Source organism: Miniopterus natalensis, chromosome 6 (genome assembly GCF_054644295.1).
Source record: "Miniopterus natalensis isolate mMinNat1 chromosome 6, mMinNat1.hap1, whole genome shotgun sequence".
NCBI classification, from domain to species: domain Eukaryota; kingdom Metazoa; phylum Chordata; class Mammalia; order Chiroptera; family Miniopteridae; genus Miniopterus; species Miniopterus natalensis.
Genome location: NC_142086.1, coordinates 49,784,225 through 49,803,991, shown reverse-complemented (window position 1 = coordinate 49,803,991; position 19,767 = coordinate 49,784,225). Strand labels below are relative to the sequence as shown.

Below are 19,767 nucleotides of genomic sequence, written 5' to 3'. Positions count from 1 at the left end.
TCAAAAATATATTCCAATAACAAAATTCAACAACTTACCTTTTTAAACAGATTTACCCATAGTGGTAGAGAAACATGAAAACTTCAATTTTGAACATTTTTACTGCAGGTTTTTTGGGGGGTTTTTTGTGTGTGTAATCACATGCTATCGAATAAGTCAAGTTGTGCAATAAAAATTAAAGATTCTACTTTGATCCAGGTCATTGTAAAATAATATACTTTTGTGTTAGAAGTCTGGGCACGTGCCCAGGTTGCAGGCTCGATCCCCAGTAGGAGGCGTGCCGGAGGCAGCTGATCAATGTTTCTGTCTCTTCTGTTTCTTTCTCATAGGTGTTTCTATCTCTCTCTCCCTCTCCCTTCCTCTAACATCAATAAATACTTATTTTTTAAAAATGATAATGGGCCCGGCCGGGCGTGGCTCAGCGGTTGAGTGTCAACCTAGGATCCAGGTGATTGGGGTTCGATTCCCGGTCAGGGCACCTGCCCAGGTTGCGGGTTCGATCCCCAATCGGGGGTGTGCAGGAGGCAGCCGATCAACGACTCTCTCATTATTGATGTTTCTTTCTCTCTCTCTCTCTCCCTCTCCTTTCCTCTCTCTGAGATCAGTAAAGATATATTTTTTTTTAAAAAAATGATAATGGCAGCTGAAAGGGCAACTCCATGGAGTAGAGCTAGAGATGGTCATATGACGTTCACAGGTGGTAAGAATTAAAGAGCCTATCTGAACAAAGCAAGGACTCTTTTCTTGGTGAAATGCTCTTTATGATGATTATAAATTAGATGAAATATCTAAAACTAGTGCCATTTTTTCTTACCTCTACTTTCTATAATCCTCTAATATATTAAATACACTTCTACTTTAGTCCTAAAAGTGAACTGATATCTGACTAATAAGCTAATAGGCTGTGTCTTAAGAGTTTTTTAAACCCTTAGATATATTTTGTACATTAAAAAAGCAGACCTTTTGGGACAGAATGGATGAACCTGGAGAATATTATGCTAAGTGAAATAAACCAGGCAGAGAAAGACAAACATCATGTGATCTCATTTATATATGGAATCTAAAGAACATAATAAACTGATGAACAAAATAGATCCAGTGACATGGAAGCATGGATCAGACTGACGATTCTCAGAGGGAAGGTGGTGGGGTGGGGGAGGAGAGATTAACCAAAGAATTTATATGCATAACCCGAGGACACTGACAACAGTGTGGTGAAGGCCTGGGGAGGTGAGTGGGTGCGGAGTGGAAGAGGTCAATGGGGAGAAAAGGGCACATCTGTAATATTTTGAACAATTAAAAAAAAAATTGTTTAAAAAGTGTTTGTTCCTTAATGATTCTTATCATTTCCTTTGCACCATGCTTTTCTTACACATTATAGCTTTTCTGGTCGCTTGGCATAAAATGCTCTAATTGTAGAGTATGCACTAATGATAAGATGATTTCCAGTTTATACAAACTCAGTAGAAAATTGGTTAAATACTCCTTGTAAAAGAAGCAAAACCATCATAATTAATGCAGTTCCCTTATTTAATATTCTTCTGAAACCACATGTGAACAAAACAGTTTTACTTGCTTTTCTTATATTAAAAGCCTGGTAAGTAGGTGCCAGAAAAACTAGCACTCCTTTCCAAATAGACCAACTGACACCTGGGAGAGTCTTTGGCAATTTGAAAATGTACTTAATAAGTTTGAAAAGCAGCCTCCTTTTTCAGAGTGGCAGGGACTGTGTATATGTGGGGACATGGGGTATATGGGAAATCTCTGTGCCTTCCACTCCATTTTCCTGTGAACCTAAGGAAAAGAGTCTAATAAAAAATTTATTTTGTAACAGATAAGACCATGCTCAAAAATAAAATGACCATCTTTGCGGATTAGAAATAGACTAGAAACATGCAATTGAGTGGGGACTAATGTGATCACCCTACTGAGTTCCAGACAAAGACAGAAGAGAGATAGATAGATGCTCAGTTTCAGTGGGAGTAAGACAGAAAGGGCCCCATAAGTAGCAGGAGACAAATTCCAAGCTTGCAGAGAAAACAGGGGTAGCAGTGGGGATCCCCTGCCCAAGAGCAGAGGCTGAGAAAAGTCACAACAAACAGTGGTTCACCAGTGGAGAGAGAAGTAGAAGAGAACAGAGCTTGTGTTTCAACTGTGAACTTGTCCACACCCCAACGTGGCTCAGCGTCTGTATCTAACAGATCCCCAAGGGACGGAGTCCAAACCTCCAGTATAGGCCTTAGTTCTGAACTGGGGACCTGAGAGGACCAGTAAGAGGCAAACACAGAACCATTAACGAGGGAGAGTGAGCGCAGGAGAAAAGACAAAAACGAAGAGGGGAAAATCCCACTTGATGAGAGTTTAGCAAAAAGATAAAATAACTTCAAAGCACACAAAGAAAACACTCTAACAAAGAAAAACCTGCTAACAAAGGAAGAAGTCATTCTAGGAAATGGAAACAGCAGAGCAATATGAAAAAGACCAAAATAATACATCTAAAATCCTCAAAAATATCATAGAAATCATAACATTGCCCCCTCCCCCCCACCATAATCATCACCATCAAAAATTTAAGAAAACAAACAGGAGATGATGAGACTGGACTCTTCCCTCACACTGGGAAGAGACTTTTTTAAGTGGATTTGATTTTAAAACAAGTAATTATTGAAAAGAACCAGTTAGAAATCCTGGAACAAAAATATATGTTTATTAAAACTTTTTTAAAAAAGGAAACTTCAATAGATAAGAAAAGCATAGGCTAAAGGCAATGGGGAAAAACAAAGCAAATTTACATGAAACACAGACTTTGTTCACATCAAAGTGCCCACTTGTTGCTTAAGAATCCCCTGAGCAGCAGAAAATAAAAAGTAAAGGATGGGATAACAAGCGACAGAATTGAGTGTTTTGGAAAGACAGCCAAAGTAAATTGCTTACAAGAAAGAAAGAAAAAACAGGCTATTTTGATGGTTCATTTTACATGTAGCCTTGGCTGGGCTGTAGTGCTTAGTTTGGTCAAACACTAGGGGAGATGTTGTTGTGCAGGTATTTGTAGATGTCATTAACCTTTACAGTCAGTTGACTTTAAGTAAAAGAGATTGCTCTTGATGATGTGGGTGGGCCTCATCAAATCAGTTGAAGACCTTAGGAGCAAAAACTGAGACCTCCCAGAGGAGGAGAAAGCCTGCCTTAAGACTGTAACATAGACGTCCGGCCTGAGTTTCCAGCCTACTACCTGCCCTGCACATTGCGGACTCAGGACTGCAACATCAACTCTTGCCCCAGCTTCTGGACTGCCTACTGCCCTACAGAGCTCAGGTTTGCAACTCCCCACAACGGTGAACCAACTCCTTAAAATAAATTTACATCTATATCTAAAAAAAAAAAAAAAAAGTAAAGTAAATAGTTAGTTACCTGTTTAACAAGCAGCTTCCATATGGGTTGGACTTCAACCTCAATGGCATTGGGCCCGCACACTAGTCGTCTGCAGGGGATTGATCATCTATTAGCATCACACCTATGAACTCATGAATAAGTAAATACAGGTCAAACTAAGCAGAAGTCACTTCTCTACCTTTTTGGGATTTTGTGCTTTCAATTAAAAATGAATGTGTAAGTCCTAAAATACTAGTATATTTTAAAAATGAAAATCAGTGCCTGATGAGCAAAGCTGTTTTTCTGGTTAAAAAATGTCTCACGTTCACTACAACTCAAGAGCCAAGTGATGTTAGAAAGGAGCTGTGAGTTACTTTTAAAATAATGTGATTATACTCTAAGAGCAGCTAAAAAAAAACAAAAAAACCCCACAGAGATGAAGATGACTAGAATGTTCAGGCATCTAGATTGCTCTTGATGTTAGAGATCATGTCTGCCTTACCTTGGTATCTCCAGCACCTAGGACAGGCCTTTAGTGCATGAACTCAACAAATACATGAATGAATGGGCCAACAGATTGGAAGATCATATATGGCCTTCATGACTAACACCTTGCAAATCCACGCATATGTACATTCGAAAAAGAGCCCCCATGTATTTATAGCATTGCACAATTTGCAAAGCTCTTACAAAAGATTGTCTCATTTGATTCTTACAGTAGTCCAAAGAAAGGGCTAATATCCCCATTTTGCCAAAGGGAAAAACCGTTCAGTGTGCATGTTTTGCCAACGGGGCATAAATCTAACATTAATCATGGCAATGTGGCTTTTAAGCAGAGGTGACAGTGTCAGAAACTGCAGTGAGCCTTTTATACATTATCTCCTTTGATCCTCACATTATCTCATGAGATTTCATCTTTATTTAAAGATTACTGAAGTAAAGAAAAACTAAGTAATTTTTCCAGAATATCAGAGTTAGAAAGAAGCAGAGCCACGCATCACAGCATGGCCTCTGCGACTTCAGTTATTCTGCCTCAGGAAGTCCCCGAGGTCAAAATCTGCAGGTGGGTCTTTGGCCTAAGGGGTAAGAGGGAGAAAGCCCAAACTGGTCTGACTTCTAAGCCTTGTTGCTCCAAGTATAATGATTACTTGCAATGGTCAGAGAACTCATTCCAAGCCTTCTGACTCCATGCCATAAACACATTGAGGTCCAGGGATGTTGGGAAGCAGAGGGAGGTGAAACTGCACGTGCTGCTATTTGCCTTTACAAGTCCCTAACCTCACACTGGAAAGAGACCACAACTCAAGTCACTTTGGTGCTCAGGATTTTTTCCCCAGAATCCATGGAAGTAACCTGTTGTTGGCCAAGAATAAAAGTTTCTCGGGGTCCTGAACTTCGTCTTCTCTCATTCTCTCTCTGCTTAGAATGCCCGCCCCAATCCTTCACTTTGCAAATGCCTTCTCAGCCTTTCAGAGCCAAACCTGACAATAGAACCTAGAGGTCGAAAAATTCGAGATCTAACAGACCTGGGGTTGAATCCAGCTAAGCCTTTGCACTTGCTGCTTCCTTCACATGGAACCAGTTTCCCTGACATCTTTGCTCACTTTCTCATTCCATTCAGGTTTCTGTTCAGGTAACACCTCCTCATTGGGAGCCTTCCCCAATAATTCTATTTAAAATTCCTACCCCATCCCCCAAGTCAGATTCTCTATATCTCCTCAACCTATGTCATTTTTCTTTAAAGTGCATTTGATAATCTAAAATTACCTCTTTATTACATGTTAACAAGCATGCAAACAACAGACTGTACCCTCCACTACAGTATAAGCTTCTAGAGGACACTGACCAACCTGAGTGCATAAAGCAGACCCGAATTCAAGAATTTTTTTGTCGAATGAATGACTAGGTGAATGAGGAGTGAACCTTGGTTCCTTGCGTGTGAAATGGGTTTCCTAATACATGCCTAGTAAAATTGCTATCAATAACATGTGGGATAAATACGTAGAGCATTTAGCATAAGTGCCTAGGACATGACCAGCTCGCAATAAGTAGCAGCTATCTTCGAAGACTTCCCTACTCCTTTAGGCACAATGAACTGTATTTTTCTCTCCTCCAAAGAACCCTTCTTTTCTTAATAGCAGCACGTAGCTCCTTGAATTGTTACATATAGTTACATGTCTTTCCCCTTAAATTTCCTAGACACTCCTTAATGGCAGGGATGAAGCTTTTTCGGCTCCGGTTTTCTAGCATCTAGGGGCACAGTGTCTCACACAGAGGGTGTTCCCTAAATATTAGACTTAATAAGTGAGGGCCTTTGTGACCCCATGTCTAGAATACCCTCTCCCCTAACAGGGCTGAAAACCCAGCAGCACACAGGCTGGGGAAATTCAGTGCAGAGGGGAACGAGTCAAGGGCCTGGGGCACTTCCACTTTCCCCGCCTGGTGAGACGGTCTCTGATGTTACTAGTAAGGGAGGGAAGCCGGGTGCTCATGAGGACTGAGATCCGGAGGATTAATACCTGCCTGTAGATTATCCTCTTTAGGGCTTATCTGGGCCATGTTTGAGGTTTTTGTGTATTTCCATTTCTTTACTTCTCATATTATACCCTTACTTTTCATCAAGCAAGCTCAAGGCAATTAATATCACTCAACCAATCAGATTAATTTTTTTGTAAAAGGATTAGTTTTACACTAAAAAATGAGGGGGAAAATTGGGGCGGGGGAATGCTTCACATTTTATTTACTGTCTTTACCCTCCAAATAGATAAGCTCATAACATAAAATGTGCCTATATGTTTATAAGTAGGTTATCGCCTCTATTCTTCATATTTGGAGAATTATATGCTCTGTCTTGTTTATTAGATTGTCAAGTTCTTTATTGTGTGGACCAGATTTAAATTTAATTATGTATGATGTTTATCAAAGCCTGCCACTTGATAAATAGGGACATGTGAGGTGGCTGCCCTGATGGAAATCTTCCCTGCAGAAATGGTTTTCTATACCGTATATCTACATTTGTATAAATGCCCCAGGTCAATCTTTTAAAGTCTTGTGGTTAATGCTATTAAACCAATATGTTTTAATGACATAAACTCTTTGCATTTCAATATATTAAGCATTGCATCTGAAACCTTATATAATGATACCATTCCTAAGGCTTTTGCAATATTGTCATAGTCTAGATGTTTGCTTCATCTTTTCATAGTGTTCAGCCAAAGAGAAAACTTAAAAACAAAACAGATCAGTAATTCTCAGACTTGGGGGATATAAGAATTATGGGGGTGCCTGCTAAATATGCAGTTTGTTCTCTCACCATCATCCCTGGCTTCTACCTACTAAATCAGAACGGTGGGAGCAGAGTCCGAGGACCTGTATTTTAAGTACCTAATTGCGTCTCAGCTTGAGGATTAGTGTTTCTGCCTGACCACAAAGAAGGTCAGGCAGGGAGTGTCCCTAAAATTGGGTAAGAAATGAAGCTGATTATTAAAATTCTGGGGAAGGCTTACAATAGTTTTCTTTCAGATTCACCAGGATTCACCTCTTCAAGTTATAGATGAAGAAAGCAAGGACCCTAATCACTGTGCGCTCACACATAGCATAAGCATCTCCTCTGCCACTGCTCTTCTTAACCTATGTGTCCCTAGATCTATTCTCACAGTTTCTCTCTCCCACTCGTCAGTAGACATCTCTGGGATGATGACTACGTCTAATGTATCTTAACATCCCTAGTGTCTTGCAAAGCGCCCGGAATATTAGAGGCATTTTGTTAATCGACCATGAATGCATTCATTTACTTGTTCACTCCACAAACATCTGTTACGCTCCTACCATGAATCAGGCACTGTCCCGGGTGCTGCAGAGACAGCTGGGAGTGACACAACGAACCGAACAAACAAAGCCCTCGTTTCCAAGGGCTGTTCTTGAACGTAAAATGCGATCATAATATTGTCTTTGTCTCTCTGAGGATTTGGAGGATTCAGGAGCTGATGTTTACTAAATGACTCAAGATGTTTTTGAGAAGGAAATTAAAAAGACAACACAGAGAAAACTGTTGTACGATCCTGAAAGAAAAGATCGAATGTTACTTGATTGCATTGTTCTTTTAGTCTTTTCTTTTTAATAACTTTGCCTATGATGTGAACAATTTAGAGTATGTCTTCTGATGCCAGGAAATAAGCCGGGGTTATATGATGTTGATGAAGCATTATGCCAACAATTCACCGAGCACCAGCCCTTTGATATTTCGCTTCCTGCTGGCAGAGCTCGCCCTGGGAGTGCCCCAAACCCTACCTGATGGCCTGCTCTTCCCGGGTCAGACCCAGTCCGAACATGTGATGGATGTCGTGGCAGGAGTGGCTGTCTTCCAGCAACCTAGGGTGTGGTCAGGACAGGAACCACCCTTCAGTTCATGGCATGCAATGAATAGGACTTTTTTCTTTATATCTCGAAGAAGAATTGAGAAAAAGTCGGACTTACCCCACTTTCTGAAACCTCTTCGTCAAGTTGTCCCAAACATACCTGATTTTCTGCACTTGGATACATCGTAGCTGCAATGACAAGTGTGTTAGGCCGTGTGTCATTCACAAAGTAAAAAGGGGAGGCTTGTTTCATGCAGGTCTCCACACAGCTCTCCTCCTTAACACATAGCTGGAACTCCCAATCCAGCAGTGTGATAGTCAAACTTTCATCTAATAAACACATTACTTTTTTTTTTTTTTTTTTTTTTTTTTAGAAAAAACATACCATAACAATGCACGCTTAAAATCACTTACTTTTAATTCTGGCTTCACTACGGCTTGGTTTATGACAGAGTGGTGGTCAGCTACCAGCGGCTGCTCCGGGTTCTTGCTTATAGGAAACTTTAGTGCGGATAAGTGGAGGCAGATCACCTTTTTCCTCATATATCTTTGAAACTCATCCTAGAAAGGACAGTCCAGCCTGTGAAATTCTCCAATGTTATCCAGTAAGGCCCTCCATCAACCAAATCCCTGCCAACTGCTACCCAGTGGTTCCCAAAGTTTGGACTGCGGACAAGAGCATCGGCATTATCTTGGAACTTGCTAGAAATGCAAGTTCTCAGCCCCACCCCAGACCTACTGAATCAGAACCTCTGGGGTTACAGCCAGCAGTCTGTATTTCAAAGAGCCCTCCAAGTGGTTCTGACTTGCACTAAACTTTGAGAACCACTGTGCTGGGGAGTAAAGAGAAAAATATACTTTTCAGGAAAACTTTATATTTGGAGAATAGTTTCTGGCTATCTTAAAAATCACATCTAGATGTTTTAAATGTGTAATTTCCTTTAAAACACATATTTTTGAAAAATTGAATGATCATTCCATGATAGGTTTCTAACAGTTATAACACCAATAGCCACTGTTCGTGTAACGGCTAAGAGCAGTGCCAACTAGCTTGATGTGGTAGAAGTGTCCCCAGTATGATATGGAAGAAATGGCCTTCATTCCTGGGTTAAAATAAGAGATGGCAAACAGATTGCAAAGACAGTTTTGCCATCTCCTATTTGGGGACAGGAAAATTCTTTAAATAAAGGAAGCTCTCCCGTCTGGAATGCTAGCCAGCCATCGGTCGTGCCACAAAGGCGACACAATAGGCCACGCACCGTCGTCCTTAGCAAAAAAGTATCTGCTTCTTGCAAGGGGCAGGGGATGCAGCTGGCCCACACCCTCCACCGGGGCTTCCAGTAGAACAGCAGCAGCAGGGCCCCACAGCTCAGCACCGATGCTGTAAGGCAGAGGGCTCTGCGCAAACTCCGGGTCTGGTAACCGAACACCTCCTGGAGAGAAAATAAAACATCACCCTACTTTTCTTTTTTCACATAAAGATATAATTTTGTTCCTAGAAACAGACTGTAGATGCGGCGATGTTGACGGGGAGGAAAATCTGGCTTTGGCTGCTTGAATCAGATTGATTGCTTACAGCTGTCAGCTGATAAAATAAAGAAGAACTCATCTCACTGCCCTGGCATATGGAGCTAAGACATTAGCCAGGAGAAGCAAGGAAGGGTGAGAGTTGTTTGGTTCTAAATACCCTTGAGAGTCACCTCATAATTTTATAAAATGCTTCATGCTTTGGACCAGTTCTACTTTCTTTAAGTATAAATTTTTAAAAAATTGTTAATATGAATTTACTGGAGAAGATGATAACGTGACAGACTATGATCCACACTTACTTTCTAGCTTTATTCGAATTTGACATTGATTAATAATAACAGGATTGAGAAGAACTGAAAGTATTAATAACAGTACTGCATTCTGAACCAGTAGGATGATGTAAATTGAGAGATTATCTGTGGACATCAAAGACTTCCAAAGACAGCTTAAAGGTATTTACCCAGAGAGTAACATGCTAGAATATAGGGTGATCCCCCAAAAATGTATACACACACTTAAAATAATTATCAAGGCAGTGTTTATTAAAACACATTTTATTTTCAATAGTGAACTATCAGCTGTTACAGGGTGTCTACATTTTTTGGGACACCCTGTAATTCTACTTTTAATAATCGGCTAGTTAATATTTGTCATAAATTGCATAAAGACTTAAGATGACATTTTAGGGGAAAACAAATAGCCCAAAATAATATATTCATTTATTTAAAGCCAATTTATACTTTCCATCTTCTACAATGAAGATTCACGGTATTGGGTTTGGTTTTTTTATTTCAAAAACTAGATTTTTCAGACAATAAAACGGTGGTAACCAGGGGGTTGCAGAGTGGGGAGCAAGAGTGATGACGTCTAAAGATACAAACATATAACGAGCACTGAAGTAGCCATAGAGATTTACTGAACATAAACAATAATATTGTACTGTAAGTATGTAATGCAATAAATATCATTACATCAGCAACCATATTGCAATATATAAATATATCAGAGTAGCACGCTACATCTTAAATTTACACAATGTTGCTTGTCAAATTTTTCCAATAAAACAAAACTAGCTCTTCAGTGTATTTGGAAGGCCCTAAGGGATGTTGATTATAAGTGACATTATTACTATACTATGATTTTAGGTTCTGTTCTTATTTTTATGTTTTTTTTATGGCTCTGAACTCCAGATCACAGAGCTGTAATGTCAAGAAAATAGTTTTTTACTGAGTTTCTATAGCACTTTCAAATAATGGAATCTTCTGACTTTTACACTAGTTTAGATCATGTTACAATAAATCTCTTGGCTTTATTCTTTGGAAAAGGTTTCATCTTCAATATGGCTATTTTCATTATGTTTTTCTAATAAAGAACTCTATGGTAGATCAAGATTTTAATAACAGTTGTTGAAAGTAATCCTTAAACATAGTGGAGAGGTCACAAGCTTAATTAAGAAGCAAAGATGTAAACTTGAGTCACTGGTCTGCTAGTTACCAGTTATGTGAACTTAGGTTAATCATTTCACCTCTAGAGAATTCCAATTTACTCCTCTACAAAAAAAAAAGGTAGAAATATGTGCCTTACAGGGTGCTTAAGCTCAAATGAGATAATGTTTCCTTAAACTGCAAGGTCATTACAATGTTAAGATTTCCCTTCCCCTGTTCCTCGGCACTATCCTCCGCCTGAGGAAAGGTGTTCATGAGGTTTAGTGATTCAGCCACTGCATTTTGAGATTATTCACGCTAAGGGTTAAACGTTACTTAGAAGCATGTGTGCATTCTGCTTTTAAGTGTATTTTTGGTTGGTCTCTTTTCTCCCTAATCTTCTCTCTGATTCTATAAGCCTATTTTGGTTTTATTTGTGAATTTACTTACTTATAGTTTTATTAGACTCAAATAAAATGTATATGCCAGTTCACATATGATATCATAAATATGAATCATTTTACTAAGTGATTTATAGGAGCTTATTGCCAAAGCCCAAGTGTGTGCAAAACAGATGCAGAAGAGTTAAGAATTTTAGTCCAGCTTATAGCGGAAATGACATTCGTCAATGACTTTCCCACTTTCTGTTTACATACCCACAGCAATGACATTGGTGATCATAATTCTGATTCCTTCCCATTCTTTTTTTATGCAACAATTTTTTTTATTAAAAAAGAAACTCACAATGCTAGCAAGACTGCAAGGAAATCACTACAGCTACATACCGCTGATAAGCTTATAAATTGGAATAATTCTTTAGGAAAAGCAAGGTGACAAATTATATCAAGAATTATAAAGGTGTTTCTATTCCTCGAATCCATAATTCCACACTCAATAACATACCCTAGGGAAATAATACATAAAGTAGAGAGTGATGTCTGTAAAGATGTTTGGTGCAGCGCTATCTGTAATAGCAAAGTTATTGAAAGAACGAAATGGCAGCTAATGGGGCGATAGGATGTGACACATGGGAACAATGGACTGTTGAGGAGCCGTCAAACACAAAATGCGTGACGTCAAGGTAGACACATGGAACATTGTAAGCTGATTGTTCTAAGTGATTAGTTTTCTGATGGAGTCAGAGTCACTGAGCTTTCTCCTAAATATTGAAACACCCCTAGTAAAACCCATGAAGAAGAGCAGAGGAGAGGAGAAAGCGTGGAGCAATATGCATACCGCGCAAGAGGGAGGCAAGTGGAATCCAGAGCCTCGTGAATGTGAGGATACTGGGAACGGGAGTGAGAGGGTCAGAGCGCAAGCCCGTTACACATGCCTTCTGCTGGTAAGTGAGCTTTGTCACCTGTTACCTGTGCGACCTCAGGATTTCCCTTCGCTAAGAGTGTGCTTATGGGATTTAATAACACAGCTGGAAGGATAATGGTGAGGGTTCAATGAGAGGTGCCACATGCGGAGCGTGAGGCAATCTCCGGGGCAGTGTCAGCAGGTGGCTTGATGACAGGCCGGTCAAGGAGGAGAGGGGACTGTTCCGGGCCTGGGCTGGAATGTCCTGAGTCAGGGCTGCTAATGCAGACAGGCTGGGCTCCCCGAGGACAGGAGCCCAGGGCTGCCACCGCCTGCGAGTTGAGTAGAACAGCCCAAGAGGCCGTGCCCACCTGCACGGAGGCTGGAATGGTATTCTCTCGAAGCAGCGATCTTCCCTCACTTTTTCATTTCCCACTAGAATTCTGTACCCAGGCACCGGGAGAGGTAGTGGTCCTAACGACCCTTTCCGAAGCCCAGAGCGAAGCAGCAGCAGCATTAGGAGCAAGGATGAAATACAGACAGGCCTTTGGACAGAGGTTGCCTGAGGTGAACGTAGAGCCCTGTGGGGGTCTTTCAGCAGAGCCTCTGTTCTTTGTAACCCTCCCCCTTGCCTGCTAGAAGTTCTTGCTTCTGTTTCTTGCTCCATCACTTACTAGTTAATGTGATCTCAGTATATGACTTAAATTCCCTAAACTTTATTTTTATATTTTATGTTTTAATTTATCTTTATTGTTAAAAGTATTACAAATGTCCCCCTTTCCCCCCTTGGTCCCTTGCATCCCCTCCTCCCCCCCAGGCCTACTGTCTGTGTCCATGAGTTATGCATACAAATTCCTAGGTTAATCTCTCCCCACCCCGCCTTCCCTCTGAGATCCCTCAGTCTCTTCCATGCTTCTGTGTCTCTGGATCTACTTAGTTCATCAGTTTCTTTTGTTCATTAGATTCCACATAGGAGTGAGATCATGTGATACTTGTCTTTCTCTGACTGGCTTGTTTTGCTTAGCATAATCCTCTCCAGGTCCCACCATGCTGTCTTAAAGGGTAAGGGTCCTTTTTTATTACAGCTGCATAGTATTACAGGGTGTAAATGTCTGAGAAGATGCTTGATATGATTTCAATCTTCTTGAAGTTGGAGAGACTTGTTTTGTGTCCTAACATGTGGTCCATCTTTGAGAATGTCCCACGTGCACTTGGGAAGAACCTATATTCTGCAGCTTTGAGGTAAAATGTCTTGTAAGTGTCAGTTAAATCCATTTGATCTAGTGTGCCATTTAGAGTGAAACTCCCTAAACTTTAGATTCCTCATGTGAGAAATGTGGCTGGTTGTAAAATGCAACTGAAGTAGTCTGGTATAGCAGTTCAAAACTGGGCATAAGGCATGAAAAGACCAAATTCAAATCTCTACCATGTAGCCCCACCAGCATGGCTCAGCAGTTGAGCATTGACCTGTGATCCAGATCGAGGTTTGATTCCCGGTCAGGGCACATGCCTGGGTTGCAGGCTCGATCCCCAGTGGGTGCTGTGCAGGAGGCAGCCGGTCAATGACTCTCATCATTGATGGTTCTCTCTCTCTCCCTCTCCCTTCCTCTCTCTGAAATCAATAAAGATATATTTTAAAAACAAATAAATAAATAAATAAATAATAAAAATGAAAGCAAAGTAGGTTTAAAAAAAAAAATCCTCTGCCATGTAACTACAAAAATGTCCTTGGGCAACCCAGTTTACTCCCTCTGATGATTCAATTTCCTCCTCCCAGAGTGAGAATAAAAACAATATCTTCTAGGGTTGCTGTGAGAAACTAATGAGATAATACATGCAAAGCATTTAGCTCAGTTCCTGAAACATTTTGAGCATACAATATGTGTTAAAAGTTAATATTAGCTTGGGTAATATACAGTTCAACAAAACTTCAAGCCATTGTGAAATGATTTGACTACAGGCAATATTCAGAACTAAATGTTATTTACCAAAACCATAAGTTATATATCTAATAGTGATTGGTCCAATGGTTTACATGAAAATTTTGCTTTTTCCACAGAGCACAAATTGTCAAAACTGAAGTCAAATACAGGCCCGAAAGAACACTGCTCACCTTTGTAAAATGTGAAACTCAGAAAAGGGCTTTAAGATAAACAGCAAACTGATTCAAAGGTTAACTAGATGCCATAACTATACATATGAGTGTGCATGCACACACACAAGCACATGCGCACACACACCAGCACAGTCATTCTTCATTTGTACAGAAGTAGCACAGTGTCATAGAACATCCTCTGATGCTATGCAATGTAATCTTGTATATGTTACTAACTGAGCCTCAGTCTCCTCAATTATAAAATGGATATTTGAGGGGCTCGCTCATAGAGATTAAATGAGAACCTACATAAATTTCTAGCAGATAAACAGTACTTTTTCAATTATTATTTTTTCTTTCTTTTCTTTATAGGTAGCTCTTACAGTTGCCATTGAAGATAGAACCAATTGGCTAAATTCCTCAAGAAGAATTGTGGGGTGCTGCTTCATCTAAACATGCTTTCTCCCCCCAAATTCTCCTTTGGGGATACGCTTGGTCACATGGAACCATCCCCTTGGGTCTCCTCCTGTCCCTGCTCCTGACTTTTCACTGCATCTGGAGCACTAGCACTTAGGAACGACTGGTCTTGTGAACAGGTCCTTTTTAGTGTTTGTAAATCCTTTTATTCCTATGTTCACTGTTCACTTGTTTATCCATCAAAACTATTTGTTGTGGACCCACCATGCACAGGCACAGTAGTATGTGCTTCAAATCCTTGCAATGGGTATTTAGGGTAACAGTTCATAACACTTACTTACTCAAACAAAGACTCTCACAGCAGCACAAGGTTATAAATTTATTTACTCAAGACATAAATAACTCTCAGTATTACAATTATTTCCTGTGAATGGCAAGGCCAGTTTATTTCTATGACATGTTAGGCTTTTCCATGAGTGAGAAGTTCCCATAACCTTAGAGTAAGTCAGCTTCTTCTACGCAGGCTACAGATTTCAGTCCCTTGAATTAGGGCCAAGGAAAGATAACTTCTCTGTGTCCTTTCATGAGACTAGAATTCATCATGTTTTAGCTTCTTTCTTTTTAAAAACAACCATCGCAGAGCCAAGTTTCTATTCATTATTCACAATCTACCCTTTGTTCTCTTTATCTGGACATGTCAAATTGTGTTCCTTTGTGTGTCAGATAGGAGTGCATTCTTAAAACTCTGCTCCCTTATCTCTAACTCTGCCATGTTTCTAGGTTCTTTTCTTTAATGCAAAGATAATATTGTCTCTATCAATGGCCCCTGTTAGTGTGGTCATTTTTCCTCACCCTCTATTAGCAGCTTGGGTTTCGCCACATGTAATAATTTGTGTTAGTTTCCACTAATTACTAAGCATTGTTAATTATAGTTTTCTATATTTTGCCCTGCATTCATACCATGGAGTGCCCTTTGAATGGGATAAAATGTCTTGAATTACTTTCACTTTTGTCTGTATTTGACAATAAGAACTAACTTTTCTAGCATGGAGACTTTGTGGGTCCCTGGACCCAGTTCCCACTACGTGTGCTCTTGTGTGTGTGTTTGTGTGGCGGGGAAGGGGTGGGGACTTCCCACACAACACAGAATATATTCTGAACACCAGGTGGATGTTGTACAATTCAGCTCAATTCTGACACCATTTACCTGAAGATAGCATCAGATGCCACAGGTTGAGGGCTCAGTACTATAACGCTGCCTCCCCCCAACTCCAGGCAACAGTGGCAACTCCAGGTAGCCACCTATACTTCTAACCGACTGGCTACAAATTGGAGATTCCCAGAACCCCCTGCTTGAGTTTGATTAACTTCCTAGAGCAGCTCATTGAACTCAGAGAAACATTTTACGTAGTAGAATACTGGTTTGTTATAGAAGGATATGATGCAGGAGCAGCCAGATGGAGGAGATGCATAGGCCAGGGTATGGGAAAGGGCACTGAGCTTCCACGCCCTCTGCAGGTGGCCACACTCTCAGCACCTTCGCATATTAACCAACCAGAAAGCTCTCTGACCCCAGACCATTTAGGTTTCTGTGGAGACCTCATTACCTAGGCATGACTGACATTGGCCATTGGCAACTGATTCAACTTCCAGCCCCTCTCTCCTCGTAAAGTCCAGAGTGGTGGGACTAAAAGTTCCAAGCCTCCAATCCCATGGTTAGTTCTGACAACCAGCCTCCACCTTTAGGGGGAGTCCAAAATTCACCTCATTACCATAAAAAAAGGCACCATTGTTGCTTTCATCACTTAGGAAATTCCAAGTTTTTTAGGAGCTCTGTGCTAGAAATGATGACCAAGACCAAGGATATATTTCTTTTTTTAATTTTATTTTATTGAATTTATTGAGGTGACTCTGATTAATAAAATGTTATGTTTTAGGTATACAGTTCTATAACACATCATCTGTATATTGTATTGTGTTTTCGCCACCCCAAGTCACCATTTATCCCCCATACCCCCTTCTGCCTGTCCCCACCCCCATTTACCCCTGGTAATAACCACACTATTGTCTGTGTCTATGAGTGAGTGTGGGTGGGTAGGAAGAGATTAACCCAATAACTTATATACGTATGTGTATAGCCCATAGACACAGACAATAGTGTAGTGAGGGCCTGGGCCGGGGGGGGGGGGGCAGGTGCAGGGTAGAAGGAGTCAATGGGGGTAAACAATAAAGGCCTGTACAGTGAGGGTTTCTATCGGTGGGCTATTGTGAGGGTAACATGAAGTACTGTGTGTCAAGTGCCTAAGTCAGTGCCCCATGCAGTAAGGATTAGCTGCTCCCCAGAGAACAGCGCTCAGGAATGACAACGAGGTTCAACTCTGGAGGCTAGTACAATGCCTTAGGTCCATGCTGAGCTCAGCAAAGTGACCCTGAGCTGCACTTGAGTAATCTCACAGGCCCACCCTACCCAATTAGGTTCTTTGTGGGTGTTTGATTGAAGGAATTTATTATGTGCCCGAACAGTGTGTGGTTTTCACCACAGATTCTCTCACACAATCACAAGTGATTGTTCACTTGAAATGATGAATGCAAATAGAAGTCTGGGTGGGCCATGGGGAACCTTTGGGAAAGTAAGAACAACTGGGCAGAGGTTGTAAAAGTCAGGGACTGACAGCCTCCAAAGGCTGGGATTAGACTATGCCCAGGTTTAGTTTGGCCTATCGATTAGCAAAAAAAGTAAAATAAAAATTATTTTTCCAAATTTATAATAAGGCTATTTCACACAAGCATACCAATTTCTGGCTTCCCTTTCAAACTCTGAAGAGCTGACAACACTGGGCCTGAGACTGGGTAACAGCTTCCTCTTAGTCTATGCACCTCTGTTCCCACCAGAGCTACTAACTCACCCATGGCTCTGATCCAACTGAACAGGATTTGCATCTGTGCTCTGTGCCCAAGCTCACAAAGAAGATTTATGAAGGAGGAATCTGTAGCCCCCTCCCCTTCCCCAGCATTCCCTGACAACATGACATCAGTGTAGTGGGATTCCTAATAGATTTTTTTGGTGGGTGTTTCTAGAAGTGTTTGATCACCAACGAAGAAGTAAACTGTGGCGCCTGGCCTGTTACTTAATGCTTTGATACCCATGCCTCCTCTGTGATTAAAAGAATTATAATACTAGGCTATGAGCTTTACAAATAGTGCACCTAGAGAAAAATAAAGAGCAGCCAAAGACTTTTATGAACACTCATCTACATGTTGAAAAAAGTAAGTACTGGCACAGAGTTGTTTGGCCGTGAACACAGGTGAATAGATTTTTATTCTGTGAATTTCTCAGTCTGAAGATTTTAAAGTACCTTACCATTGACAAACATATGGGAGCCACACTTGTTATTTAAATTTCCTAGCAACCACATTAAAGAAGTAAAAAGAAGTGAGTGAAATTAGTTTTTATAATATGTTTTATTTAATCCAACAAATCCAAACATTGTCATTTCAATGTGTGACCAATGTAAAAATTATTGAGATATTTTACACTTTTTTTACTAAGTCTTCAAAATCTTGTGTGTATTTTACATACAGTGCTTTTCATTTCAAACTACTTTCCTAGTGCTCAAAACCCACATGTGGCCAGGGCTGCTGTATGGGACAATGCAAGTGATTAAATCACTTATTTTCTTTAGGTTAACTAACAAGGGTAAATGCATGGATTTCCCACAGAATTCATAGGGAACTGGGAGGCCAGGCAGGAAACAGACACCCTCCTGACATAAGAACCCTACCCACTGGGTTCTTTTCTGCCCCCAGGGCACCTTCTCTGTCCCATCCCCCTCTCTCTTTGTTTCCTTTCTCATTACCTAACCAGAGACACTATTACAGCACAAACACAAAGGATCTAAAGAGGAAGGAGTGGGCTGGATGCCTAGCCTGTCACCTGTAGGTTGATGACCTTCTACATTATTCAGCCTCCTTGGAATCAAACTTCTTTTCTATGAACTAGGATTAATTTCTTCACTGAGTTCTGCAGATCAAATAAAATAATAAAGGTAAACTCTTCAGCACCAAATAGACACTGTAGGAGTTTTCAAGCTTTCACTGATTCTTTTTCAAGATTTATGTATGTTTGGTGAAAGGGCAGCAGGGGAAAAAGAATTGCAGAAGTAAGAACTTTTTAAAACATGCACTAAATCCCACACCACACTCTATTCCTCCTTCAGTACTTGGTGCTTCAAACCTCTCTATGCAACTAACGTGACTTCCACGCAAAGCACACTGAGCCTAAGCTATACGTATATACCAAAAACATAAGAACGATAAAAAGAATAGTTTCAGTTTTTGCCTGTTTGTCCAATTACATTAAGACCCAGAAGATAAAGAGGGAACACCTCAATGAGCACCATGTAGGAGTGCACCTGATTGCTCTGCAAAACGTCTGAGGAAGCTTCACGCAGTCTTATGCCTATTAAGATGGCAAGAGCACCATCATCTAGAAGACACACTTTTTCGGACCCTTAGGTTCCCCCACTATAAAACTGACCTGGGATCTCAAGGAGCCTTACAAGGCTGAAACCTGTTCAGGTTCTAAAGCCAGCACCTACTCAACAGGCCCTGCCCACAGCCCCAGGACTTTGAGAAGACTATAATGAAAAGAAGGGAAGACTCACCAGTTCATTCTCCTCTCCTCGGTTGAGCAAAGCCCAATGGTCTTTCTTACTCTTCTCCTCCATCTAAACTGGACCTCCTGGCTAATTCCTTGGGGAAATGCTAAACCTGCAGAGGCTTATATGAACTCCGAACAGTTACTACTTATCATTGCTGTTCTCAGATGCTTAAAATCCCTCAGCACATACCTCACCTATTATGCTAACAAAGGAAAGAGAAGAAATACTTTCCTCAACTGCAGGATTAGTCTGTTAATCTCTTTGCTTGTGTGGGTTTTTTTCCTTCCTAGTACTTACTTGCTGAGCTAGATGTGAGTGCCTCCAGACTTAAGCTGCTGAACTAAATAGGTAATTTCCTGGGCTGTCCATAAATGTCTCAGCCAATGAATGGAAATGACCACTTTGCTAAAAACCTGAGACAACAGGATTAACCAGCAAGAAATGAATAAAAACACCATGGATTTTGAAAAAGGAATGGGCATATTGGGAGTGAAAATAATTGAAGGAAGAGATGTTGGCTCACAAGTGGGAATGTAGGAATCATTTTGGAATCAGAAAACTCTGAATTCTAATCCCTGCTCTACTGATGAACCTGGACAAATAACTTA

The 19,767-nt window shown here is 40.6% G+C and overlaps 1 protein-coding gene across 1 annotated transcript in view; it reads right to left on the bottom strand.

Annotated features, from left to right (window-relative positions):
* Nucleotides 1-19,225, bottom strand: part of ATP13A5 (ATPase 13A5) — an 83,095-nt gene extending 63,870 nt beyond the window's left edge. The window contains exons 1-6 of the mRNA XM_016200131.2: nucleotides 19,163-19,225; nucleotides 8,990-9,163; nucleotides 8,145-8,291; nucleotides 7,849-7,919; nucleotides 7,663-7,743; nucleotides 3,412-3,481 (exon numbers count right to left, since the gene is read on the bottom strand). Coding sequence (XP_016055617.2) covers nucleotides 3,412-3,481; nucleotides 7,663-7,743; nucleotides 7,849-7,919; nucleotides 8,145-8,291; nucleotides 8,990-9,163; nucleotides 19,163-19,225 — 606 coding nt within the window. The remainder of the gene's footprint in view (nucleotides 1-3,411; nucleotides 3,482-7,662; nucleotides 7,744-7,848; nucleotides 7,920-8,144; nucleotides 8,292-8,989; nucleotides 9,164-19,162) is intronic.
* Between the last annotated feature and the right edge of the window lie 542 nt (nucleotides 19,226-19,767).